The sequence below is a fragment of the Pteropus alecto genome, unplaced genomic scaffold (genome assembly GCF_000325575.1).
Source record: "Pteropus alecto unplaced genomic scaffold, ASM32557v1 scaffold44, whole genome shotgun sequence".
Classification (NCBI taxonomy): domain Eukaryota; kingdom Metazoa; phylum Chordata; class Mammalia; order Chiroptera; family Pteropodidae; genus Pteropus; species Pteropus alecto.
In genome coordinates this window covers 5,916,126-5,942,905 of record NW_006436812.1, presented here as the reverse complement: position 1 = coordinate 5,942,905, position 26,780 = coordinate 5,916,126, and the positions used below count along the sequence as shown (strand labels likewise).

At 52.7% G+C, this 26,780-nt stretch overlaps 2 protein-coding genes across 4 annotated transcripts in view; one reads left to right on the top strand and one right to left on the bottom strand.

Moving 5' to 3' along the window:
• IFT140 (intraflagellar transport 140) overlaps positions 1-26,780 on the bottom strand; it is an 88,111-nt gene that overhangs the window by 7,873 nt on the left and 53,458 nt on the right. For all 3 annotated transcript variants that reach the window (XM_025048241.1, XM_015591122.2, XM_025048242.1), the window contains 10 exons: positions 7,874-8,051; positions 6,864-7,054; positions 6,248-6,343; positions 5,771-5,903; positions 5,518-5,661; positions 4,758-4,886; positions 4,440-4,622; positions 1,627-1,833; positions 1,182-1,394; positions 937-1,103 (listed from right to left, as the gene is read on the bottom strand). In XM_025048241.1, coding sequence (XP_024904009.1) covers positions 937-1,103; positions 1,182-1,394; positions 1,627-1,833; positions 4,440-4,622; positions 4,758-4,886; positions 5,518-5,661; positions 5,771-5,903; positions 6,248-6,343; positions 6,864-7,054; positions 7,874-8,051 — 1,641 coding nt within the window. The remainder of the gene's footprint in view (positions 1-936; positions 1,104-1,181; positions 1,395-1,626; positions 1,834-4,439; positions 4,623-4,757; positions 4,887-5,517; positions 5,662-5,770; positions 5,904-6,247; positions 6,344-6,863; positions 7,055-7,873; positions 8,052-26,780) is intronic.
• The window catches only part of TMEM204 (transmembrane protein 204), a 19,346-nt gene continuing 6,140 nt past the window's right edge, over positions 13,575-26,780 (top strand). The window contains exons 1-2 of the mRNA XM_006913979.3: positions 13,575-14,909; positions 19,917-20,072. Coding sequence (XP_006914041.1) covers positions 14,630-14,909; positions 19,917-20,072 — 436 coding nt within the window. The 5' untranslated portion in view covers positions 13,575-14,629. The remainder of the gene's footprint in view (positions 14,910-19,916; positions 20,073-26,780) is intronic.

The following is a 26,780-nucleotide window of genomic DNA, read 5'->3' as shown; positions in this document are numbered from 1 at the left end:
CCCTGGCTTGGCCACTCCAGGCAGACTGCCCTCTGGCCTTCATGAGTCCCTCCCTTCCCCTCCCTCCATCACACCCTGCCCTGTGGCTACATGGTCCTTGCCTCCCAATCTCCTCCCTTCTCCCTCCTGCAGCCCAGGCTCAGCAGATATTCCAGATCTTACACATCTGAATGGAGAGTGCCCTTTAAAGAGCCTCACTTTGCACAAGTGTTCAAACTATGTTTGGAACTCTTCTTTCGAAAGCCTGTTCTCAGATAAGAAAAATGCTTTCATTGGTTTAGGCAGAAGCTGAGCTGCTGCCTACAGAGTGGGCTCTTGGAAAAGCTGGATGAGTTGCCAAGAGATAAAAACTGGTGTCACGTACAAATTTAGATTTGTGGCCTCTGCTAAAAACAGAGAAAATGTGCTGCCCGAGCCTCCTACCCACAGGCCCCCAAGCCACCTCCGTAGAGATGGGCATGTGTTTGGTCACCACAGTCCCCACCACCCCCGGGGGTACAATGGCTCCTTCACTTGGACCCACCCTGCTTGGCCCTGTACGTAGCTAAGCAGGTTCCAGGCCCCACTCAGACACACTCTCTCCTGACCCAGATCTGCCATCACCCCTGCTCACACCCCATCACCCGATTTCTCTCTCAATGTTTGTTTTTGGAACAATCTTCCCAAGAGCGTGCCCAGGTTCTGAGGGGACCTCCAAGAGGAGCTCAGGCATGAATGAAGCAATAGCAACGCCCCTCGTGTTCCTGTCTAATCATCCAGGGAGCTCCTTTGAAGAATGTTCATTGGAAATGGAAATTGGGTCTGGTCCCTGGCAGGGTAAGGGAGCTGGAGAGCCAGGAGGTGCAAGCAGGGCCCTGGGGAGCTCCACGAGGCCCCCCACCCTGGGGGGCTAGAGGCGCAGTGCACCTCGCCTCCCGCCTTCCTGTGGGAACGCACCTGCGGGCCTGGATAAATCGCTTCACCAGCGTCATCTTGCTCTGCAGCTGAGCCAGCTTGGTCTCCTGGTCCAGGGGGCTCTTGGCTTTGGCCTTGGACAGGCACTTGTAGGCCTCAGTCAGAGCCCCATGGGCTTTGTCGTAGTTCTGGTATTCATCGATCTCCACCTGTGTGAATGAAACTCTCAGGACCAGAAAGCCCACAACCTGCCCCGAGGCCCCCAGAACTGCAAAGAGGGGCTCTACCTGGGCACAGGCATCGTAAAAGCCAGCCAGCAGGTCCAGGGCCCGCCCCTTGGTGTAGAAGCTAATGATGTTCTTCATGGTCTCCGGCTCCTTCCGCCAGTCCAGGGACTGCAGGTAGTTGGCGGCCATGATGTAGATTTCCTTTTGCCTCGAGACACCCGCGAAGAACACTATTTTCTCCGTGTCCCCAGACTTGAGCAGAGCTCTCATGGCCTAGACAGAGAAGGAGCCAGGACCAGGCTAGAAGCTCATAGAGTGAGAAGCTCACTGCCCCGCTGCAGCAGACACCACCTGCTGGGTCCAGGAGCAAGTTCAGGACTCTGCCCTTCAGAGCCTGGGTTGGGAAAGGTCACCCCTGCTGGGTTAAACTCGGGACAAATGGAAAATCATTGCTGCGGGCACATGTTCCTGCAGGCGGTGCAAGAGACTGTACCGGCCTGCTCACCTTGAGCTTGTTCCCGGCCTGCGTGTACTTCTTGGTGGCCAGATGGTAGTTGCCCTGGCGCATGCAGCAGTTGGCGATCTGTTCCAGCAGCTCACGCCGCGACTCTTCGGACAGGTCCGTGCAGTCCTTGGACACAGTCATCTTTTCGGCCATCTCCTCGGTGATGGTCATGTTCTGCTCCAGGCAAAGCTGTAGGGCTTCCTGATACTGGGAATGCATCACAGACACCGAGATGGGCAGTTACTCTCCCACCTGCCGCCTCAGAGGAAGCCAGGCTCAGGGGTGGCACGTGACTTTCTCTCATGCTATGAACATTCTGGAATGCAATGAAGGAAATGTGGAGCTCAAAAGAATCTTATATTTGTTGTGGGAGGAAAAGGAAAAGAAATTTCCTTCTATAATTCTTTTCAAATTTTTCAATTGAGGGTTTTAATTAATTTTCTTTAAAAATTTTAAGAAAAAAGTTATATTCTTCACTTAAGAATATGTCTTGGGAAAAAAAAAGAATTATGTCTTAGAGACGATTCCATCTCAGTATAGAAGGAGCTGTACTTTCTTTTTGATAGCTGCCCAGTACTCCACTGTACTGAGAACCACAGCTTATTTAACTCATCCTGCTGACAAACATGGAGGTGCTTGTCTTGCTGGTACAGCCCTTTGCCAGTCTGATGTGTATAAATGTGTTCTTAGGACGAATTCTGAGGACAAGAAGTACTAGGTCTAGGGAGATATAACTTTACTTGTGACAGGCTGTTTCCATCCACAGCCTGAGTTTATCTATTTCCCATGACAATCTACCTTTAAGAGCCTAATTCACGAAAAATGGAATCTCCTTGAGTTTAGATCTGTATTTCTCTTATTATGAGTGAGACTGAGTATCTAACTTTCAGGAACCATCCATGTTTCCTTTTAAAAATAAACCGTCCATATTATTTGTTCTTTCCTTTTGAGTCTTTGGTAACTTTCTTACTAGATTATAGGAACTCTGTACATATTCAGAAAATTAGCTTTTCGGGATATATATTTTTTCCATGTTATTATTTATCTTTGCTTTGTTTATGGTGTTTTTTCCATGTACTATTTTCAAATCTGTATTTGGTTGAATTGATCAGTCTTTCCTACTATGGCTTTCAGGTTTAAATTAAAATGCCTTCCCTCATTTAAGACTGCACAGTAAGTAAGATACACCACGGCTTCTAGTAGAACTACTGCTGTTTTATTGATATGCTTAAATCTTCGACCCATCAGGAATTTACCTGGACATAGGAGATGAGTAAGATTTAACTTTTTTTCCCCCAGTGGCTACCTGGTTGTCATCAACCCCAATGATTCATCTTCTCTCCATTGTTGTGAACGCTCCTGCATCACATGCTAAATGTGCAGACATATATGGTTCTACTCCTGGATTTTCTAATATTTTCCACTGATCTATAGGCCCGATCAAGCGCCAGGCCCCCATTATTCTACTTTTGATATACTTTATGATCTGAGAGATTTAATCACCTCTTGTTAGTCTTCTTTTCCAGATTTTTTCCTGGCTATTCTGGTTTGTCTGGTTTTCACTGTGAAACTATAGAATACACTTATCTAGCTGAAGAAAGCTCTGTGGTGTTTTTCCTGGGGTCAGATGAAGTCTGAGACTGACTGCTTTAGGGAGAATCAGATGTATATCTGTTGGGTCTTTCTAACCAAAAACATGGTGGGTGCCTTTTCATTTGTTCAAGAATTCCTGTATCACTCAGTAACAAAGGACAGAACTGCATAGTTCTGGCTGCAGGAAGAAAGATCTTTCCACTTAGATAGGCTGATTTTTATGATTAACAATTTTCTATATCTCCATTTAGTTTCTATCAAGGGGACTTGTTCTACTTTAAAAACAATTAGTACACATACCTATGAGAATGACTACTGTCAAAAACTAGAAAATAACAAGCGATGGTGAAAATATGGAGAAATTGGGACCCTGTGCATAGTTGGTGGGAATGTGAAATGGTACAGCCACTGTGGAAAACAGTATGGCAGTTCCTCAAAAAATTAAAAGGGAGTTGTCATATGATTTGGCAATTCTATTTCTGGGTAAATACCAAAAGAATTGAAAGAAAGGTCTTGAAGAGATATTTGTATACTGATGTTCATAACAACATTATTGACAATAGACCAAAGGTGGAAATAACCCACGTGTCCATCTATGGATGAATTGATAGACAAAATGTGGTCTATACATACAATGGAATATTATTTAGTCTTAAATAGGAAGGAAATTCTGCAATATGCCACAATATGGATGAACCTCGAGGATATAATGCTCAATGAAATAAGCCTGTCGCAAAAGGACAAAAACTGGATGATTCCACTTATATGACACCCTAGAGCAGTCAAATTCATAGAGACAGAAAGTAGAATGAAGGGCACTGGGGCTGGGGGAGATGGAAGGGGAGTTATTATTTAATGGAGACAGTTTCAGTTTGGCAAGATTAGTTTGGAGGTTAGTTGCATGACAATGTGAATGTACTTAATGCTACTGAACTGTACACTTAAAAAACAGCTAAGAGGGTAAATTTTAAATTTCACGTTATGTGTACTTTACCACACACAAACAAGATGAGCGAAACTCCCTAGTTAGAATTTGAAGACACTGGCGAAATGGGCAGTGAGTCCACACTCGGGTCGGCTGTGACGAGGTGAGCTTGTCCTCAGCCGCTTCACCTCAGGCAGGCCAGAGCCACAGCCTTCCTCATGAAATTGTAATCAGGAGAGACAGTAAAGCTGCGTTCACTGTGTTTGTGGAAACAGTGACCCCGCCGACCCAATACCTTCTTGGCAGCCAGTAGCAGCTCCACCGCCTTCTCATACTGACTGTGCTCAAGGAAGAAGTCCGAGCAGCGGGCTAGGAGGGCAGGGTCTGACTTCTCGTCCAGGTCTTCTGCGATGAGCTGCAGGGCCACAAACTGCTGGGTGGCAAAGGCCAGCTCCAGGGCCTTGGAGAAGTGGCCGGCCTGTGGACAGCAGGGGAACTCTGAGCAGCTACCCTGAGCCCCAGGCTCCAAGACCACTTGAGTGGTCCCCTTGCACACAGGTAAGTCCCCCTTGTGCTGTGCCCCCTCAGGTCCAGGGCAGGGCCAGCCCCTTACCTTGTGGTACAGCATGACCGCCCTGTCCATCTGTTTGCCCTTCTCCTCATAGTAGCGTGCCGCCTCGATCATGTCCTCGGGGGAGCTCAGCAAGGCCAAGTTCATGAGCTGGTCATCCAGGCTGTTCTCCTGAGGGGAGGAGGGGGTTCCTGCTGGGTCTGTGAACAGTGCCATGGGGGGCCCACCTCCCTCGTGTGACATGCGCTGATCCATACTATCGTGGTTTCCAGCAAGTGTCATAATGTCTTATTAGGTTTGTGTACCAGAATTTTCAGAGGCTTCCTTCTTTTCCTGTTATACAGAACATTATAGGAACTATCTGATGTGAGGGCTTTCCACATTTTGGATTTTTCCAGAGGTGAGGGGCTGGGCTGGAACATTTTTATGGATGTAGAACGTCCAACAGTTTCCTGTGAAGGGCCGCCTCTTTACGAGGCCATAAGCAATGAGCCAGCCTCAGTGTGGGCTCAGGAGCCCTGGATACTAGGTATCATCGCAGTGACAACTCTGTGGTTTACAAACACCATCAGAGAGGAGACGGGGAAGGAGGGGTAGAGATGCATGCGGCAGGCAGAGTGGTAGAAACAGTCCCAGGTGTGGGATGTGACACGCATGATAGAATTCTCTAACTTTTCTGTTTGGAAATCTCAATGGAATGCGGGAAACGGTAACGAAACACCATTTTCCACCAATGGGTTTAGCCATCAGAGGCTGCGGGCCCCCATCCACTGTCCCGTGAGTGGTGCGTGCAGCCCCCTACCTTGCACAGACGGATGGCGTTGTTGAAGGCCTGAGCCCGTGTGTAGAAGTGCACTGCCTGTCTCACCTCCTCCTGGCTCTCATACTGCCGGGCCAGGTGGTAGGATGCAGCCCAGTTTCCAGTCTCATTGGCTATTTCAGCAGCCTAGAAAGATACCAGAGAGGCCTCGGGGACTCTGGCTCTGGCTCATTTCCCCCGTCCCACCCCCCACACCCCCGCCCCCCACAGGCCTGACTCCTGGAATGTACCTTACCTTCTGAATGTTGCCCTGGAAGCAATGAATGCGGACTAGGGAGAAGTAGTCCTGTGCCAGCTCATAGTAGCGCAGTGCGGCATCCATCTCTGCCTGGCTCTCCAGGTACTGGGCCCACCACCTCCATAGGGTCCTGCGAATAACCAGAAGTTCTCCCTCAGGTCCCCACTCCTGCTGGAAATGAGCCCCCAGGTCCCAAACGACACCCTCATAGTGCACTTCCCATGACCAGCAGCCAGGAGACATGGAAGCTAGATGGATAAGAGTGAGGTCTCTGGGGTCTGCAGGAACTTCTTTCAGAGGAAGAGCCTCCGCCTGGCACCCCGAGGACCCACTCTGAAGGACTGAAAGGATGCTTCACACTCTCACACGTGAATCTTCGGAAAGAGGCTTCCCAAGCAGCCACAGGTCCCTGGCCCCCCATATGCAATCCCAGCCTCCGCCTGCCACAGCCCCTTGCCTAGGAGGGACACTCACTTGTCCTTCATCTTATTGACATACAGCTCTAGGGACTGCAGGTCCTCCGAGAGCATCCTGGGCACCTCGAAGCGGTGGGTGTCTGACTTCTCGTAGCTGCGAGAGGAGAGAAAGAGCAGCTGGTTTCCACCGTCTCAGTCCCGGTGTTGACCGCGTGGAAACAGGCCAGCGCTTCGCTCCCCCGCCCGCAGCTCTGCGGCCCATGGACTCACTGTTGGGAGGTACTGGGGCTTCTGTATTGCTATGGGCCTGCCCTGGAGAGGGCTCAGCTGTGGCTGGGCCCCTGGAAGCCACCATTAGCACTGCCATATGTGGCACCATGCCAGATTGGGGCTGTGGCAACACTAGCAGCTGATCCCAGGCCTCAGAGAAGATTTGCCTTAACATGCCCAACATCTGGAGCCAGGCCAGGTGGAGTGGTGGCCCCATAAATGAGGTTCTCCTACAGCAACAACTCAAGTTCCCCTTGAAAGCCTCCCACTGAGGAGGTCACCACCTGCTCCTCCGTCTAGAATCTTCCTCTGAAAACCTCAATGGCTACCTCACTGGGCAGGAGAGAAAAGCAAGAGGCGACCAGGGCCCATCCCAAAGCAAATCCAGAGGGGCCCCTGCTCACTAGTTGAGGGCTAGACTGCAGTTGGTGCTGGCCTCCAGGTGCTTGGCGTAGTTGTAGTAGGTGGTGCGCAGGTGGACACGGTCATGGAGTTCAGCGACTTCTATGGCTTTTTGCCACTGACCGGAGGCCTGGTAGAGCTTGTTGAGTAGGTCGTAGCGCTTGCATTTCTTGTACAGCTGCTCGGCCTCCTCCTGAAGAAGCAAGTACACACATGAGCCCAGTCACCGCTCTGCCTACCGCGGGTGCCGCACATGCCATCAACCAGCCCGTGACAAAGATGCATAACACACTGAGGACATATGGACATTTCAGGACATGTTTGGAGATGTACAAGATGAATGCCACATGCCAGTGTGGCAACCCCGTCCCTAGAAAGAGCTGACTCCACTCAGGCCTGTGTCTAGTGGGAATGTCCCTGTGTGCCACGAGGGAGGAGACCCCGCCTGATGCAGCGTCCTCAGAGCGACCTGCTCTCACCCCTACAGACCAGGGGCCGAGGGCTGTGCTCGGGTGTGCTCGGATCCTCCCTGTGGCAGACATGTGGGTGACTCCTGCCCTCCTTTCAGAGGGTCTATCCCCCACAGCCCCCATGTGGCCTTGGGTCATCTGAGCTATGCTCACCCTGCCCACCAACTCAGCCTCTGCCTCCCATGTTTTATCAGCCTCTTTGGACCTCCTGGGGTACAACGGTCAATAAGCTCCATAAATGTGCAGTGGACAGGCAGGCGACCCCACACAGGTGAGACTGGCCTTACACCCCTTTTTGACTTAAGTTGGTTCAAGAGGGTTTGTGTTCCCTGAAACTGACTGGCCCAGATAGGCACACACCACGCCCTCTCTTCCGAGGTTGGCCAAGCAGGACTTCCCGCTCCCCACCCCAGCCCGCCTCCCCGAGAAAGCCAGTAGTGACCTCACCACCATGGCTAAGGCCTCTGCCCCAGAGCCCAGCTGGCCAAGCAGTGAGGAGCTCCCTCTCAGCAGGAGGCCCTTCCATCCGCTTTCTGACTCACCAGCATGCCCAGCTGTATGGCCAGCATGGCCACGCGGGCCTCCATCTCTGGCTCCTGCTCAGCCTCCCGCAGTGCTCGGGCTCCACGCGCGTGGCCCATGTTGCCCAGGCACACCTTGGCTACGTCCAGCCGCTGGGTCTTCACACACACGCGTGCCATGTTCTCCCACACGGTTTCACTGTGGCAGAGGACAATGCAGCTCTGTTAGCTTCTAGCCCCTCAACCTCAGGCCCCACCAAGACCATTGCCAGACAGTGCAGACACCTGTGGTCATCAAAGAGGAGGACGTGTGGGAGCTTAATGGCTCTACCCGTAGAGCAACACGGCAAGCCAGGAACCACGTCATCTTCCAGAAGAAAACACACATGTCCCCTGGGTCCCATGCCTGGTGTTCTGCCTCTCATGGCCCCTGCTCCTAAGGAGCCCTGGTTCCCTCCCGTAGCCCCAGGCTTCCAGTCGACCATGGACAGGTCCCATTAAGAGAGAGAAGAGCCTTCTGTGCAGATTGACAAAAGCCCATGTCTCTTTCTTGCCTCAGTAGGTCCATCTGCCCAGCAAACACTGGCTCATCTTCACCACACCTACCATACCCACAGGAAGGTCAAGGGCAGCCCCTCTTGTCCCAGAGCTAGGTGGAGGCGAAGGTCCAGGGGCCTGAGGAGCATGCTGAGGAATGGGAAGGAAGAGCTGCCTCTGCAGGTCCCCAGGACTCCTGTGCTCCTCGTCCACCTCCGAGAGCACCTCAGTGTCACCAAGGCACATGGCTGCCACAGTGTCACCAGGGGACATGGCTGGGTGCACCCAGTCTTACAAAGAGGCGCACTTGTAAGGTTTCTGGAGTGTTCTCTCCCCCTGACACTGACCTAGATTTGTGTTCCTTGCAACTGAATGGCCCACTGTGCTCCTGCCCCACCCCTTCGGCAGGTCTCAGGCTAAGCGTGAGCCTGGAAATGATCTCAGACCCTGAACGGCCACCTCCACAAAACTCAAGTGTCCTTGAATGGGCTGCCTGAGAGAATGCTCTCTAACCCCTCCTCTGGGCCGTCCCCAGGCCCATCGGCCCTGGCGCTGCCTGCCCTGAGCTCAGACCCAGGCCTTTCCCAAACAAACATCTCAGTGTGAGCTCCACGCATGAAGGCAAAGCGAGCTCACTGCATCATCTGCCATTTACCAAATAGACTTCTTCCTATCATAAAACCTGCAGCCCATGCACGTGCGTACATGCTTATACATATGTGTCCCTGGGCACACATGTACATATATGCACCCTGACATACAGGCAACAGGTATGGACAAGCACACACTCACACACAGAAGACCCCCGGGTCCTTCTTCTTGCATTCCTGGCTGCTCCCCTGGGCCCAGCTTCAGCCAAGGCAGCCCCTGGAGCAGGTAGGCTGGGGCTGCTGCTCCCCACCTGGCCTCCGTGGAGCAATGCAAGAGGCTCCGCTCATTGGCTCAGCCTCCTCTGAGAGGCTCAGCGAAGGTCCTGGTGAGGGAGGGAGTGCTCCAGGCACATGCAGTGCTGCAGGCATTTCCTGATGGCCTTGCCTGAGGATGGATGAGGGAAGGTGACATTTTCTGAGAGGACGGAGCTGGCGGGGCCCAGGCGCCCTGTGATCCACAGTTGAGTTCAGAGTGTGGGGGACCTGGGGTGACTCTGGGATAAATGGGTGCCCTCATTTCAGATTTCCCAGCACAGATGGAATCAGAGTGAACAGAAACGGGAAGCACCAGAACCGAGGCCAGGCGTTTGCCCAGTGGGATGGAATCATTGTGGTGTCTGTGGTCCAAATGCTACACATCTAGGTGCCCTGTCCCGGAAGCAAATGTGTATTTTTGTATATTTTTGGCTTTATCCAGGTCCTGCTAGAACTTTTTAAAATTCACTACATGTGGCTACTGAGGGACAGACGAAAGCGCAGTGGTGACTGGTATGTTTTAGCAATAACCAGCCCCAGGCGGCCATGGCCTGTATGAGGCAAGCCCTGGTGAAAGAGGCCTGATGGGGCTCAATCCTCTTTGGTGACTTCACACTGGGACTTCCCACAGCACTGAGCAGCACAGACCAGTAAGTAATTTCTGGGACATGAGCCACTGGTGGGCCTCCCGCTTTGTCAAAGCCACAGGGAGACTCCGGCCCTCTCCCTTGGAATTCGATCATTAACAGGGGCTGAGAGAGCAGAAGCCTTAAAACCCTCCCAGCTCTGGGGTAGCAGCTCTGTCTCCTGCCCTGGACCAGCAGTGTGGCAGAGGTCTGCAGAGTCAGGCCCCTTCTGCCCCTTATTCAACCGTTGCCTTCAGGCAAGAAATCGCCTTCTCTGCATCAAACTCCCTTCCTTATGATAAGCAGAAGATCGAAGCCTGTCTTTCTCTCATCCTCACATGCTGGTTGGAATGCACATGGAAGCACCGTGGGTGTGAAGCCAGTTGTCTAGAAGCACACATCTGTATGCAGCCCAGACGCTGCCCCTGCTGAGGCGGGGGTTCCCTAGAGCCACAAGGGTCTTGGGGGCGGACTCAGACCCCGTGAACAAGGTTCTCCATAATACTACAGGTTCTAGAAATGACAGTGAGCACAGAGAGTCCAAGATCAGATCTGGAATTTCAAAGCAGACACCCTGCTCTCACCCATTTTCTAGTCAATTCTATATAACTTCTCTCTTTCCATGTGCAGAACTGATGGAAAGTCACCACTGCTCCTCGGAGACTTCTCATTCCTTTAAACACATCTCGACACTTTTGAGGCAGGGCCCCAGAGCAGGCGTGGGCCAGGCAGGGCAGCGGATGGTGGTCTGGGGCTTAGAGTCACCGGGCCTTCCCGGGTCTGTGGTGCAAGGCACTGGTTAGACATGGGGCCTTTTATTCTCCCTTGCCAAACGATTTCACAGGATTGGAACTCTCTTTAAAATACTCCATGCCAGCAGTGTAAGAGACCAGTGTGAGGGTGAGGACGAGTGCTGGGGATGGCCTCTTCTGTCTCCCTTTCCTCTGCCTTGTCTTGAAGGCAGATGGCTGATATCTGCACCCAGTTAAAGTGGAAAGCAACCTGAAAAAGCAGAGAAATCTGGGAACCGCATCTCACAACTCTTCCCAGTGGGCAGAGCCGGGCTGTGTGTCTCCCTATGCAGATGGCTTTATGTCTGGCCAGCATCGAGCGCTCTTGGGGGTGGAGGATGGAGGACCAGGCACCTGACTGGGCTTGTCACTTTCTGGGATAAAAGCATTGGGCATACCATGTGGACAAAGTTTTCTGTCCCCCAGATCACTGAAAAGCCTGGCTATTTTCACATCACTCTCTGCCCTGGGAATTAAGTCTCCACCAAATGGGGGCCGGGGAAAAAAGCAGGAGCTGGAAGCATACCCTTGGGCATCCCTGCTGTGCTGAGGCTGCCTGAGTGAATCGCAGTGGGGGCGGGTGCCTTGCCACGCAGCTGAATGCAGAACTGCCCGAGTGTAGAACCAAGGGGCCCCGGCTCTGTCCTCGGCTGGTCTCTGCATCCAGCCAGCAGCACAGTATCAATGCTGTGCACAGCTCCTGTTCTTCTCTCCATGGGCAGCTTTAGCTCCAGTGTGCACTTCTGGGATTTGTGCATCCCACATAAATTCCAAGAAGTAAACACCGCCTAGTCTCCATCCAAGTCTTGAGAGTTTCCTGTTGTCCAAGCCAGTCTCTGGACAGGACTCACATCTGCACTTCATCAACTCGGAGAGGCGCCTATGCAAGAAGCAGATGGGGCAGCTGAGGGGCCAGCCTGAAAATGGCCCCACTTTCTGGAAAGCCCTGTCCTCTGAGAAGTTGCCGGAACCAGCATCAGGCTCTTCTCGGGCCTAATCTGTGGAGACCCTGTCAAAGCATGGGTGACCGGAAGATGAACAGCTTCTTGTTCTACCAAGCTGCATACGCGCTGTGGCCAAATCTCCTGTGCTTCTCTGCTCTAAGATAAACATTCCCGTTTGTCCATGTACGGGAACAGGGGACCCCATGACAGGACCCAAGACCTAGAACACTGACGGACAGGAAGGGTCCTTTGGGTGGCTCAGGGAGCAGAGCCCCATGGCCTGGCTTCCATTCTCCTATGGGACCCTCACAGTCACAGGATAGACAAATGGACATGGAGGAGGAGTCCTCTGAGGACGGGGTCAGTCCTAACTCAAGTTCAGCTACCAGGTCTGCTGCCTACACCCTCCCCCTCTGCTTTCCATGCTGCCACGAGCCAGAAACTGGAGAAATGGCTGAGGGTACAGGGCCTGATGACCTGAAAGGAGCCGCCCGAGGACTTCGTGGGGGTCCCAAACCCCTCCCTGCCCAGCCTGTGAAGAGAGCTGGATGTTTCTGGCTGTTTCTGGGATAAACAAGCAGATACTCCAGTTTCTGAAACCATGTGCTTTTTACCAGAAATTAGCCATTTAAAGAGTACCTAAGATAGTGATTTACATAAATAAGGAGGGGAGTTGATCTAATGGAGACTTGGGAAAACTTTTTTTCAAGGCCTCTATCTACTGCACTGTGGGCTCAGGAACTCAAGAGTGTTTGAACGCCTGGCCCGTCTTCCTTAGAAAAGGGGGCCGTGTGGGGGAACAAGGAGGGCGGACAGGAACACCGGACCCTCCTCCACCCAGCTCCAGGTGCCAAGGGAATGGGATCACAGGGAGAAGAGCGGCTTTTCTCCTGGCAGAAGCTAAGGAAAGAGAGAAAGTGGGAAAAATCCTAAAATAGGTCAAATCCCTCAGGGAACCAATGGAGAGATGTTTCTCAGGACCCATGATTCTCCAAAGAACCCCTGCCTTTCTGGAACATAGGCCTGGTGACATGGGGAACCTCGCCTTGCGAGCTGTACATATAGGCCCCGTACAAACATAGGATTGAAAGCATTGCAGGCCGGGGCTTCTAGGGCTTGCTGGGCCCCTGCCTGGCGTCCACACAGGCTGGGAACTCTCTGGAGCTCTAGAAGCGGGAGGTGAAAGGTAATGGCTGAGGAGACCAGAACCACCTGTGCTCTCACTGAGGTCCTCTCACCCCCTACACCTTGGGACAGCACAAGAAGACAGGAAAGAGGCAAGGGCAGGTGCCGCTACTACCTGGATCCCCAGGGGTTTCACCTCATAACATCTTAAATGCATTTTCACCTACCGAGGTACACGCGAGTGCCTTTTTATTCGTTCATAGCTGCTTTGGGGTGAACGTCCCTGTGCTCTGAGGTGGTGGCACAGACCCTCCCACTGTGTTGTTCTGTTGGCTCAGAGGAGTTTGTGCAGAGCAGATGAAGGTCTACCCAAGCCCCCAGTAGCTTAACAGCTCTGTACGAGGTACACCTGGCACGCCACAGTGAAGGGCTTGGTCCCTTATTAGCTGTGCGGATCGACATTGCCATCAGTAGTAGCATACAGCCCAGGCCAGAAACCACATTCATTCTCCTTCACACCCTGCATGGCATGTCCAGAGCCCCATCTTCTTGCACCTCAGGGCCAATGCCCTGGTCTGGCAGTTCTCCACGTGGGGCCCCTGACCTGCCAGATCTAGGCAGCAAGAGAGTCTGAGCTGGGAAATGAAGGCCCATCTAAGGGGGCCCTTCCATCACACCCAGCCGTTCTCCACTGCCCTTTCCCCAAGCTGTATCTCCCTGTGACGAGGGCAGGCCCTGGCACGTCGTGGTCTGGCAGTACCTCTGTGCTGGGGGAATGACTGAGGGCTGGATAGATGACTGGTCACTAGCACCCTGTCTGCCCTGGCTTCGTGCCGCTAGCCCCAGGTCCAGGCCCAGTGTAGGAGACTGCCCGAAGCACTGTGGGCAGCATCTGTCCCTTCAGCTGCTCTGCGGTACCCGAATGCTCAGCTGGCTGTGTCCAAGACAGACAGGTGGGACCGTGGGTCTGTTCTGGGCCAGCATCCCGGGCCCTCCCTTTTGGAAAGGAAGATGGGGAGGAGCCAGGGAGGAGGGTCCGGGAGCAGGACTTCAGAAGGCCCCCCTGCCTTTCCTATCAGGAAACACATCCTGTTAGTGTCTGGCTGCTGTGGCCGGCAGCTATTTGTTGCAGTTGGCTACGCCCTCCAGCTCACCAAAAACAGCCTCAAAAACAACCATTTCCTCTCTGCTGAGAGACAGGGGGAAAACGAACTTGTGGCTACAAGCGCGCGCGCACACACACACACACACACACACATGCGTGCGCGCTCACGCACGCTCACTTCCCTGCAGCAGGCTCTCTGCTTTCCAGGACCAGCTGTTTTGTGGCGGAGGCACTAGGCAGGGGCTCAGGCAGCACAGAGGCCTCTGAACCCACTCTGTTCCCCGCAGCCCGGCTCAGAGCTACCTTGCTGGCTTTGCTCTGAGGGGTGCTGTCAGCAAACTGAGGCCCGGCTGATCTGACATTGACACTTGCTTCTCTTCTTCAGTTACCCTCTGTTCTCCCGCGTGGGGGAGAAGAGGCTTCCAGCGTCCCTGGGCCTCTGCTTCCCAGGAAGACGGCGCACTCAGGACACTGGACTCTTGCTGGTGCCCTGCTGCCTCCCTGGGATGGGCCAAGCAGCTGCCTTCAGCTCAGGCCTGGCCCTGTTCCAGGTGCAGGAAGGAGGGTAAAGAGGACCGTTAGGTGGGCTCCCCTGCACCTGTCACACGGGCCTTCCCGACCCTCCAAGAATGAACGGTGATGTCCTCTAGCCGTCTCTAGCAGCATCTCAGTTCTCCCTGGCCATAGCAGCTGACCAGGACTGGGACTTTCTCCACGACAAGCAGACAGCACCGGCAGTCAGCGATGACTGTCCAGAAACTGGTGGCCACAGCCGTGCTGGTGGCCCTGGTCTCTCTCGTCCTCAACAACGCAGCAGCCTTCACCCCCAACTGGGTGTACCAGACGCTGGAGGACGGGCGCAAGCGGAGTGTGGGGCTGTGGAGGTCCTGCTGGCTGGTGGACAGGGCCCGGGGCGGGCCGAGCTCCGGGGCCAGGCCGGGACAGGCAGATGCTCGGGACTGCGAGGCCCTGGGTTGGGGCTCCGAGGCGGCAGGCTTCCAGGAGTCAAGAGGCACTGTCAAACGTAAGTCTGTTTTCTTTTCTGTTTTCTGTCTCCTTTAGAGTGGGCAGAGCCTACTAGCCCTACACGGCCCTCGGCAGACACAGGTTGTGTGTTTGCTGACAGGTGAGGGGTAACACTGGCTTTTGGGGAACATGGGGAGGCCCCGAGCTCCATGTCCACCCTCTCCTGGTGAGCCACAGGCATATGTCAGTCCTGCTCAGCCCAGACCTGCCTCTGCTCCTTCCTGAAAAGAGTTTTTCTCATGCAGCACTGGGCTTTTCTCTGCCATTATGCATAGCTAAAAGACAGATGCATTAACCAAATCAAGGAAAATAGATTTTCCTGGTGGAAATTAAGATCGTTAATAAGAAAAATAAACGAGAAGCTTAAGAACACGTGGCTGAGTTCTGACTTCCTTCCACAGTTGTCTGAGTGGTTAAGGTGGTGAGCAGTGCAGGGGGAGATTCACCGGGACTAACCGTATGTGGGACCACTGATCAGCAGCAGAGGCCGGCTCAGGAGGGCAGAGCCCTAACTCCATCCACTTCGCTGCCTTATCTTGGGCCCTGGTTGGTCACATTGGGCACTGGGTCTACCACTATTCTGGAAGCTGGGAACTTGACTTTGAAAGTAGTCAGGTTTATGACCATGGGAGGGAAGGGTTCTCTAGTATGAAGATGCTTGTCATCTAAACATTCCTGGTGGTTGATGGACAAAGGTCTCCCCTTTAAATTGATGACCCTTTAAACCGCTGAGGGTCTAACTTGCAAGTAGGTCTCATCTGTTCTGAAGACAATGCTAGTATTTTAGGAAATGTGATATACATGAGGCTGCGGCATGGTCTTTGTTAGATGCTGTCGGGGGGGGCCCCCAAAGTCCTCAAGCAGTACCACATGTGATGTGCTCAGTGTGTGACTGTCCCCAACTGCCATGGGCTCCGAAAAAATGCAAGGGAACCCAGGGTGGATGACGCTGTGGGAAGCATAGTGGCTGGGCTATGAGGTCCCTGGGGGCATGTAACAATGCTCTGTGCGCTCAGAGCCCCTTGCTGTAGCTTGAGGAGGGTCTTCCGTCGTAGGGTGGCTCTGACCGTCCGTCCTTCCTACTTCGAGAGCAGGGAGTAAAAATCTCTCTTTAAAAGATCAAAGTGCATGAGTGATTTCAGAATTTTCTATGAGCTCTCAGAACTCAGGAGCCTATGGGAAACTGGATAAATGCAGCTGGACTTGAGTTTCTGTGTGACTTGCTGCTCGAGAGCAGTTCTTCTGGTTTTGGGACTGTCCCAAGGAGACATGAAAGCCAGGGCTCTGCAAGGCCCACACCTCTCCCCTTCCCCCAGCCTGAGGTTTCCTCCATCTCCTCTGTCCCCATGCTGAGGCCTGGTCACCTCAGGCCAGGAGGACACACAGGGGTCCTTCTGACCCCCACACAGCATGGCCCTTGCCTCTCTCCCACCCTGCCACGTGTCTCGTGTCCTGAGCAGCTCCACTCACTTGCCCTTGTTTGCCATCCCTCCCTGACCACTTGATAAGCTCCCTGACCAATTTTTAAAATATCCTCTCGCCACTAGCATGACATTTGTGGCAGCTGACCTTTAATGAATCTCTGAGCATCAAATATTTGTCTAGAACAAGGGAAATGTCAACAGAAGCTTCTCTGACCGAGACTGAATTGAGGAAAGTGAGCCAACTTCACACCGGCTCTGTGCAACTGAATGCAACGTGAACAAAGAGCAGCAAGTCAGTGTCCCGGCCCTGGTGGTCTGGAGCTGGGGCTGCCCTTATGTCAAACCCGGCCCAGTCTCATTAACTCTCATGCGAAACCCCAGCTCAGCCTTCACCTCCGATCTAGCCAGGCACAAAGATTGGGAGGAAGGAGCAAGATGTCCCTGGATGATGCCGTTGGCTCTGCATAAATACTCTCCACATCATCCAGCAGTGACATGGAGATGGGGTCTGGGTTATAGGGCTAACAGTCCTGGCAGGAGTCAGAGTTCAATTCCGAGCACCCACCTAGGGGCACCAGGGAGCATGGCATGTCCCTTGTCACATGTCACTCATCCTGCTTTGCTCAGAGAGCCAAGTTGTCCTAGAGATTCCAGACATCACGATAGGCAGCCAGGGCAGCAGCTTGGGGACAGCAGACAGGATCCTGCCCGCTCTGTGCCTGAGGTCCTGGCAATCCCGTTATGAAGCTCAAGAGTTGCTCTACGTTCATTGTGGCAAACATCGAGAGGGGCCATTGCCCAATATTCTGAGCTCTGGTCAGAGCCCTGGACATCCTCAGTGTGCTGAGTTGGGGCATGGGAGCCAGTCCAGGTTCTCCAGCTGTCCCTACATCATGCTGGGTCCTGTCCCAGAGGATGCTTACTGGGCAGCGTGCAGTGTTTCTGACTTTAATTACTGATCAGGTGGCTCTTCTCTGTGAGGTTTGGATGGGGGAACTCAGGGTACTTGAGGTCCCCGCTCTGGCTCCCGAAGAGATCTTACAACCTAAGTCCAGGGTTAGTCTTACTCTGGTCCTTGTTTTCTCTGCCATTTTTCATCTTCCCCCATTTCATGCATTCTGTCAGGCTCCCGAAGTTCTTCTGGTGAGGTGCATCATGAATAAACATAATTAAATCTTGGGCAGATGGTTGGAGTCCAGTACTTCCTGAGGGGAGTCCCCTGCCCCATCCATAGGTGACTGGCTGGAAGGGTGGCCTGAGTGTCACAAAAGGCAGGCAAATAGAATTTTGGGTCGGGACATATAGTTGTACCACATGCTGCCCGGCTAGAATACATTCATGCCATATCCTCAGTGGACTCCTTAAAATTCAGGTGTTGCTGCCCAGGCTATGTTGTATATAGGTAGTGCAAGAACGTGTAAAATGCCCAGGCATGGTGGACGCCAGCCAGGACAGGTCTCTGGGTGGCCGGGAAGGGAGTATGGCCTAGAGAGCAGAGTCAAGCAGAGCGGCGGGCCTGTAGGCATCACTGATTCATCCTTTGTACCATCTAGACATCTTCAACACCACACGAACCCAGTGACTTGGCCAGAAGCCCCTGCATGGCGGCTTGTCGGGTAGAGATGCCACAGAGCTGTTGCTGGAGTGTGTGGCATGGACTCTATGCTCAGAGCCACCGGGAAGGATGGAGCTGGGCTGAGGAGGATGACAGGGTGGGCAGGGCAGCAGGCATCTTGTGGAGAAGGAACAGCTGGGGTCCCTGGCACTCTATCCCTGGCTCCTGGTAGCCTTGGTCACGTGGCCTCACCATGCCAACACATACTCCCTGCGGCCATCCCCTGGCTCTCGTGTCCACTGCAAGCCACGCCCTTCCTTGGCCAGCAGTTCATTCAAGTCTTTCCTTGCCTGCAAGGCTGAGCTCAGGAGACTGGACAGACTCCTCCGGGCCAGGCTGCAAAGCCAGCAGCCTGCTCTCTGCGCTGTTAACCTCCATATATGTTTAACACCCTCGTTTCTAAGGTCACTTCTACCTCCCGAATTCCACCATCTTTTAGAGAAGCAGAGCCTCTGTATGGTCATATAAATGATAAAAATAATTGCAAAGAAAAGCAAATGTGAAGAAGACACAGCATGGTGAACAGCAGCCTCCATGGGAAGTTAGCTACTTTTCCCAAGCAAAGCAGAAAGGAAGCGTCTGGGCTCACCCCATCCTGACAGGAGGCCATCAGGCCGCCGGTTGTGCCTCCGGGTGGCCCATGAAGACTGAGTGAGCAGCCAGGAAGGTTCTAGCAAATCAGCCTGAACCTGGGCTTAGCCTGAGCTGACATCCTCAGCCTTGGGGGAGGTGAGGAAATCTCAGACCTGAGTGAGCAGAAGCACACGGTGCCACCTCAAAGAGCACTGCTGCCATTCTCTGGAACGCCTAGTCTCTGCTCTTTTCTCCCCAGAATTCTGGACTCGCAGTCTCACCAGGCCTGGCCCTGCTCACACTTCTGGGGCGCCCTCCCATGACTTTGTGCCACCCTTGCCTCCTGTCTCCTAAAGCTGTAAAGGGTCAGAGAGGAGTGTCAGGGTTCCTGGAGATGGCAGTTGTCTCTGTGGTTACTCTGAAAACTATAGATCATGAGCTCAGTTACCACGGAGTGGAGCCCACCTAGGAAGGCGACTGTACCTTTGAGAAAAATGAGCGAGAGCAGAACCCACAGCACGCAGCTTGGTCTACACCATCAAGCTCGCCTCAGGAAGGAGAAAGTTCATTCAGTGATAACTGTCATTCGTCTAGTGGCCTGTGCACGCTCTCTCTCATGCTCCTTGGGTGCTAGACTTTCCTTCTAGAAGCTGCTCTGACCTCCCAGTAGCTGGGGTCTCTGCTATAGTCCTGCCTCATCCACCCTGGCCTCAGAGCTAGTGGCACCACCCGCAGGCTGGAGCAGGCACTGTGAAGAGGCCTGGGATGCTGGAAGGGTGAGATTCTTCAGGCTCTGAATGACAGAGGGACAGCAAAGAAGCAGCGGGATACAAAACGGGCAAGAGGAGTACACCCTCTGTGGCAGGAAGTGGCACTGCTTGGGCTCCGCAAGCACTAAATATGTTGTCTGGCGGTATGGAGAATGAATCGCAGCATTGCAGCCTGACACTGGGTGCGGGGTCGGGGGTGGGGGCAGGCAGGAGGCCGGCAGTCCTCACTGGGCTGTGGTGAGACCACTTTAACAATCTGGAAGGACCGAAGGGAAGGAGTCTGACTGCAGGCGCACGCGCTCCTGTGGGACTTGGGGCACCTAGAACATGGGGAAGTCATTTCTCCTCTTGATGGCATAGCCACTGCCCCTCGCCTTTGAGGTTCATCCACGGGGCTGCTCTGTCCTCCCGCTGCTCTGTGCTTCATATCCCTTGTGCCTCGCTCCTGGACCAGGTGTGGTAGAGGGAGCAGAGTACAAAGAGCCCAGGTTGGCGGGGGAGGGAGATCTGTCAGGTTCTGAGCACAGACGGAGGAATAAGCCCCAGGAGAGAGGGAGCGCCAGCCCAGAGGGGCCCTGCTCTGCACTGACCTGCTGCCTTTTCTCCCTCTCCGCCCCTCACAGTGCAGTTCGACATGATGCGAGCCTGCAACCTGGTTGCCACAGTGGCCCTCGCGGCAGGCCAGCTCATCTTCATCCTTGGGCTGATGGGCCTGCCCCTGATGTTGCCTGATTCCCAGTGCTGGGAGGAGGCCATGGCCGCTGCGTTCCAGCTGGCAAGTAAGTACCTCTGGGCCCCCAAGAGGGGCAGGCAGAGCAGTAGCACCCTCAGCTCCTGTTGGGGTTGAAAGGCCCACTGTGGCTTCGTAATGTCATGGTGACCCCATGGGTCAAGCTCTTTCCCCACCTGTCACCCCACTTGTCACTGTAAGCAGAAATGAGATAGAAATCTGTAAATGGGGAGCTGAGCAGGGAGGGCACTAAAAATGCAAGTAGCACTGGTATTGTATATCTGTAGCCGTGACCCCTGGCCCCTTTCCATTTTGAGACAAGGTGCTGGCAGGCAGGTGACATCCTCTACCTTCCAGAGTCTTAGGCATCTCGTATTTTCTGTCCTCCTGCAGCCCATGTGGAGGGTGGCCAGGGTTCACAACCTCCTGAGAGGGCGTAGCAGCCAGGAGGAACGTTAAGCAGCCTGCCCTGGGCAGAGGGGTGAACCCTGTCTGAGCCCATGCAAGGTGAGGTGAGGTAGCCCTGCTTAGCCACAGAGCAGCCAGGCCCAGGGACATCAGGAAGTGAGCCTCTTCAGAAAAATCTGGAAACCACCACAGCCTTTGCGGGCAACTGTAGGGTGAAATGGGGTAGGGCATGAGCCCACCTTGTTGTCTTGGAAGGGTGAGAACAGTGGTATCATCATGAATGATGAATGGAATTGTTCTGGGAGGTTCCATGGTGGCCATAGAGGCGCTATCACCCCCAGATACAGGAGGGCTGCTCTGCCGGTTTCCCTCAACCTCTGTTCCTTTTGGCCAGCTCAGGGTTAATCGTGGACACTTGGGGAAGTGCAGGTTTTCCGCTGCCTCCTGGGAAAAAGTCAGGTCAGTGATTCAAAAGGGACAGAAACTGTTGAAGTGGCCAGAGTGTGGGTGCCTTAGCAGCCAACCTACTTGGTGGGGAATGGCAGCATATTTCAGTATTGAAGGTAAAGTTCCAAAAGACCCAGTAGAAGAAATGGCAGGAAGTCCGAAGTGTATCATTCTAAGAACAATGAATCCTGGCCCTTATCCTTCTGGAGAAATACAATTTCCAGAATGAGGCTGACATACTGGCAGAGGCTTGTGTGCTGCAAGCGCCTTGGTGGGAATCAGAAAGCCCTTCCTTTGCCCTGTTTACAGAAGGTGATGTGGTCCTGGGTTGGTCACCTCCCCACACGAGATGGATTTGGGAGGGGGTAGCTGAGGGCCGACCAGGGGAGAGCACAGGGTTTGGCATGAAAGGGACTGGATTGCATCTTGGTTCGATCACTTATTAACCATGTGACCCAATTCATACCTCGGTTTAACCAACTTCAAGGCAGAGATGAAGTTTGCCTCTCCCTGGACTGATTTTGAGAATTAATGAAGCAGGGGGAATGGGATCTCAGATCATTTCTGCCTTTGCCCATTCTCCATGACTGTGGGTAAAACCTTGGACATTCCAAGCGACAGGAACATGTTTAAGAAAAGTACCCATATGACCTTACAGCTATAAAACAGAATCAGTTTCTCTGTCTCACTGAAACCGCTTGTCTACATCACGGGAGATTATCTGAAACTCTATCCCTTTAAGAAGGGGGTGGAAGATTTTGAAACATGATTGGAAAAGCTAGATTAAAAACAGGTATTTTAGTGGTGTTAAGGAAATGAAAGTAACAGTTCTTGATCTGAAAAATAACTCCTAGCAAGATAATCAAATCAGTCATTGTATTTCTCAAGCAATTTCTTTGAAACACTTAGAATTATTTGGAGAACTATTGTGGGTTTGTGTGAAACTGACATCTTACTTCCTGCAAACCCTAATTGTAGAACAAGATAGTGCTGTTTACAAATAACATTTTGAAAAAATTAGAAAGCAGGGGGAAGCTCCATAAACTAAAATCAAGTTGTCTTGCAGCAACCCTGGGAGTGGGGAGCTGCCAAAGGTCTCTTGAGGGGCCCGGGCCTGGTGAGGTGGGGGCAGCGGGGGTACTGTGGTCCTCTCCTGAGTATTTCTAGGCCTGTACAACCTCCGGAAAGATTGGACCAGTCTCTATTAAAAAAACCATCAGACAGGCAGAGGCTAATGGAAAAAGCCAGAAGGACTGAAGGGCAGCCCATGTCATTTCAGATGGTCCCTCTTGCCTCCACAGGCTGCCTCTCCCCTTGGTGTCTGACCATTACTCCCAACAGGTCTGTTTTGCCCAAAAAGGAAATGCATTTGGCCCTGTTTAGACTTGTTTCATTGACAAACAGTACAGAATGCAGCTATGTGCCTTTCTTCTATCATGCTGCTAATTTTAGAGTTAGGTTTTTTCCTGTGCTCCGGTCTGTTTAAAACAGTCAGGGAGAGACTGAAGGGCGCCAGGATATCCTGTCCCAGGAGGGGGAAATGCCTGCTAGTACCTGTTACGCAAGCCAACCTTGAGTCCCCAGTGCCTGGGCCAGAGGGTGGGCAGGGGGAGAGAATGAGGAAGGGAAAAAAACATGGTGTTAACCCGAGGCCGAGAAAAGCTGGAACTAGCCAGAGACAGCAACACGCTGACAGGAGGGTGGCCTGGCACTGCAGCCTGAGGAGATGGGAGTCTGCCCGCTTGCTCATTCATTCCATAATCGTTTCTGGGCACGATCCTTGCTCACACGATGCCTGGCCTGGGTCTATAAATGGATAGTCCTTCACTCCTGGGCTTCGGCTTCAAAGGGTCCCGTTACGGTGACATTGGGAGACCCTACGAAATGGCCATTTTCCATTTTTGGAGGTCCAAAACATGAATATCAGCCATTACAACTGGTGTGCCCTACTGTGTTCCAGACATAACACGCAAGTTTCCAATTTCTTTGCAGAATTTTCCAAGTGTAATTTTAATTTACTTTAAAAGTGAAAAAATTCCTTTCTGTCCCTTATTTCGCCCCTAACCCATAAGCTGCTGTGAATACCCTGCATGTTCCCTGTGGCGAAAGCACTCTGTACATTAGGGACATAAGCCCGAGGCACCCAAGTTCACTCCCTGTCCCCCACTGGGTATCCAACAGACTCAGAGGCCACATAGTGGCCGATTAGCGGGAGCGGTCACCATGGCGTGGCTCTGCACTGTCCCCTGGGCTGCTGTCTTTCCCACCTCCCTCTCCTTCTCCTCTCGGTTCCTTCTGTCGTAACCAGTACAAGGCAGGCACCAACTCTCTTCTTTCCTCCTCGAGGCCTCTTAGCCTGTCACTCAATTTGTCAGCCATCAAACTTCAAGGTGCTGGAGCCCTCTCTGGAGGGCCCAGAGCAGCTAGAGTGTGACCACGCTTTCTTTGTATTCTGATGACATCAGAAGTGCAAAGTGGGTCTGTAATGGGGACCTGTGGTGCGGAGGCCAATGGGTCGTCCAAGCCCCAGAGCCAGCAGCTATGGTGTGTGGGCCTTGCCTTGCTGGGCGTGAGCGCTCCCTTCCCACGGCCTCGTGCCTGCATGAGCTCTGATCTGGTTCACTACAGACTTTTCTCTTTGACTCTCCTGGTTCCTTCTCTCGCTGCCTCTCTTCAGTTCCTTCATGCCTGTGGTCTCACTGATATGTGCAGGAAGGCACAGGCAGAGCAGGGAAAGCAGTGTTGAGTGGGAGTCAGAGAATGCCACCTATGAAAGGCGAAAGGTTATTCTCGGCCTCTAATTACTGTAGATGCCAATGACCCACGTTGGACGCCTGGAGCAAAGGATGCAGGCAGCTCAGCTTGGTGGGCACCTTGCGGTCTTGAGAATGGCTGAGCTTTCCCAGGGGCATCTGGGTGAGAGTGGGCTCTGGGGCAGGCCACCTGGCTTTGGATGAGTCACTTCATCCCTGTATTCTTTGGGCAGCAGGGAGAGCTACTGCAGGCCTGAAGGGCCATCTTCAGTCACACTTGCTGCTACCATCGTTCTGACTTCCTACTACTGTGCTGCTGGACAACACCACACTGAAACGGTATCAGTTCCCAGACACTTTGTCCGTACTCTGTCAGGACTGTCCACCCAAGCCTGTTGTGAGTGCCAGAGCCCTGCCAGGCCCTCACTCGGCCTGCCCCATGGGCAGACTATGCTCCTGGGTAGAATATGGGGTCTCTAAAGTTTCCTAAGTGTGACCCCATGTAGCCCCCAGGTGCCTGTGGTGGCCCCTGGGCCCTCCTGTTGGCTATGCAGGACTGACTGGCCATGTGTGGCCCAAGGCTGACATTTTTAGGAGGGACAGACGATCTAGTGATTACTTGGGGCTCTGTACTTGGGGCAAATTGCGTCTTTGAAGGGCAAGTCCTTGGCCGTTGATGAGCCTCCAAGGCAGTGAGTACATTCTCTATCAGAGTCCAGCCTTAGACCACTGTGGCCGTACTTAAGCTGGTGACATAGCTAGTGCCCTCCATGGCTTGCCATCCCCTGTCAGTACCTGCTGGGGTGGAGGACCTTTGCACCCCACTACTGAGAGCCCTGGGCAGTAGGCTTTCTTCCTTGGGAGCCAGTGTCTAACCTGATGATGAAATGGGGTCATGGGACGGGGGACCCGAAGGCCAGGCTTCTCATCTGCTCCCTCTCCTAAGCCTCCCTTTCTCATTCCCACTGCTCATTAAAGTCCATATATATGCCACCTCTGATCCTTTTTGGAAAATGCTGGTGTGTAAGTGAAAAAATTCTCTAGCACTGCATTCAAGGACCCTAGAAATGGTGCTCCAGGCTGCACCCATCTGTGCCTTTGACAACTAGGAACATTCTGAGAAAAAAGCAGTCCCCTTTGCAATGTCCCAGCGCCGAGCTTTTAGCCCAAGCGTCCTGCCTCCCTTTAAACACTAGCTATGGGTCTACTAGCCACAAATTTATCACAATGTGTTTCTTCTGAAGCGTGCGACCCTCACTCTCAGGCATCCATGGATTTCTTCCTCTAATATTTAATATTATTTCTAGTTTATGGTTTATCAGCTCTCATTGTAAGTAAGCCTCACCCTCCATCTCTGCAGAAGTTTTAGTCTAGCCTCCTCATCAGTCATGTGAGTGGCCCTTGACCTTTCTCAAACGTACAGTTTTTTTTTCAAAGTAAAATAACCACAACGAATTGACACAGTTAAAGTACAAGTGTACAGTTATTTTTGTAGAAGTCAGCTGTTCCATGTTTCATTATGAACTGCCTTCATAATGGCCTTAGGCTCTCCTTGGGGATATTCTCCAATGATTCCTCATCTCCTTTGTGGAGCTGCCCAGTAAGCTTGAGCCCTTGTGCTTTTTTCTAAAATAAGAGAACCTTCACTTGTCCATTTCCGGCCACTCACACCCCAATTTCCGCAGCCCAGTACTTCAGAGAGTTCAGTGTCATCTGCAAACTGAGTTCTCCCTCGCTTACATACTCTGCAGCTGATGGACATCAGTCCTCCCCAGGACCACCTCTGGCGCCGGGCTCTGGGCTGTCCTCTATCTCTCGCCTCAGCCAGTCCCCTCCTTGTGACAGGAAACCTCTCAAGCTTAAGCAGGATGATTAAGAGTGAAGTTTATTGTGGAACCTGGTCAAAAGCCGCTTTAAAAGCCTCACATGGCTTCTTGTCTACTGGCTTCCTCTTTCCACTTCTGGTAATCATTAGTTTTTCTTATGATGGCAAAATCTATAAACACACGAAAGGCCGCTTACTCCCAGCCCCTGAGAATGCTAATACTAGTCCTCAAAGGTCAGTCAGGCTAATAAATGGTAATTGTCTTGGCATCTCAGGAACTAGTGGGGATTCTGCAGTTTTTTTAGACTCGGGGACCTTCTCGTAGGAATATATAAATTTTTGTTTTTTACAATAAACTAGTATGTTTGGTATGTTGGACAATTTGCTTTTCTGTCTTCTGCACCTATGTCCTAAGCCCCAGTCTATGTCCCAACTGCACCTCTCACTTCTCCCTTCTCAGCTCGGCATCGGTGCATCAAGCAGCATCGGCTCCTATGGAAGTGTATGATCCTAACAACTGGACCACCTTTAGCTTTCCTTTTCCAGAATCCCTCTTTCTAGGGAGAACACTGGCTCACCACTGTTTTTCTGCTCACAGTGTTGGAAGATCCAAACCACGGATGTGCCTTGAGTAGGCTCATTAATTAGTCTGCTCTGTAAATATTCTCCCTGGAAGCTGTCACACCAGCTCTAAGTTGCCTGCTTTGTCAGTTCTGCCACTGCGCATGCTGAGGCAGGTGTGCTGTGTGAAGAGCTCAGGGGTCAGCCCCACAGTCTTTCCACTTATGCCACCTGCATGTGCTGACAGTCATTCAAAAGGAAGGCCCCGTGACAGACACCGACGCCCTAGGATGCAGGCAGGAAGGAAGGGAAAGGAAAGGGCGCTCTGCAGGCTGAGCTGTGAATCACACTGCCCGCTCGCAGTCAGCTCACAGGAAGGGGCTGCTGGCTTGGGAAACAGAAATTCATGAGGATGAAACTGACTCCATGTGCAGAATTCGGTATGTTTGTTAATACTCTCCCCTTAAATTTGTTTCTGGACCAACATGTCACTGAAAAGTCTTGGGAGAGAAGTTTTCCCGGGATAATTCTAAGAGAGGGGGGTCTGCACATCAGGCTGTGACAAATGGAAAACCCCAGGTTGAGGCCAGTGCAACCCTGTGTCTACTTCCTCCCCACTGCTCCTCTTCCCCCAGCCACAGAGCTCTCTGAAAGTCAAGGCTAGTTTAATTTCAGAAGAGTGTCTGCACACGGCAATTATTCCGTGGTAGGGCTGAGGCCTTGAGTCTACACGGGGCCCCTGCCTTTTCATGTCTCTGTGGCT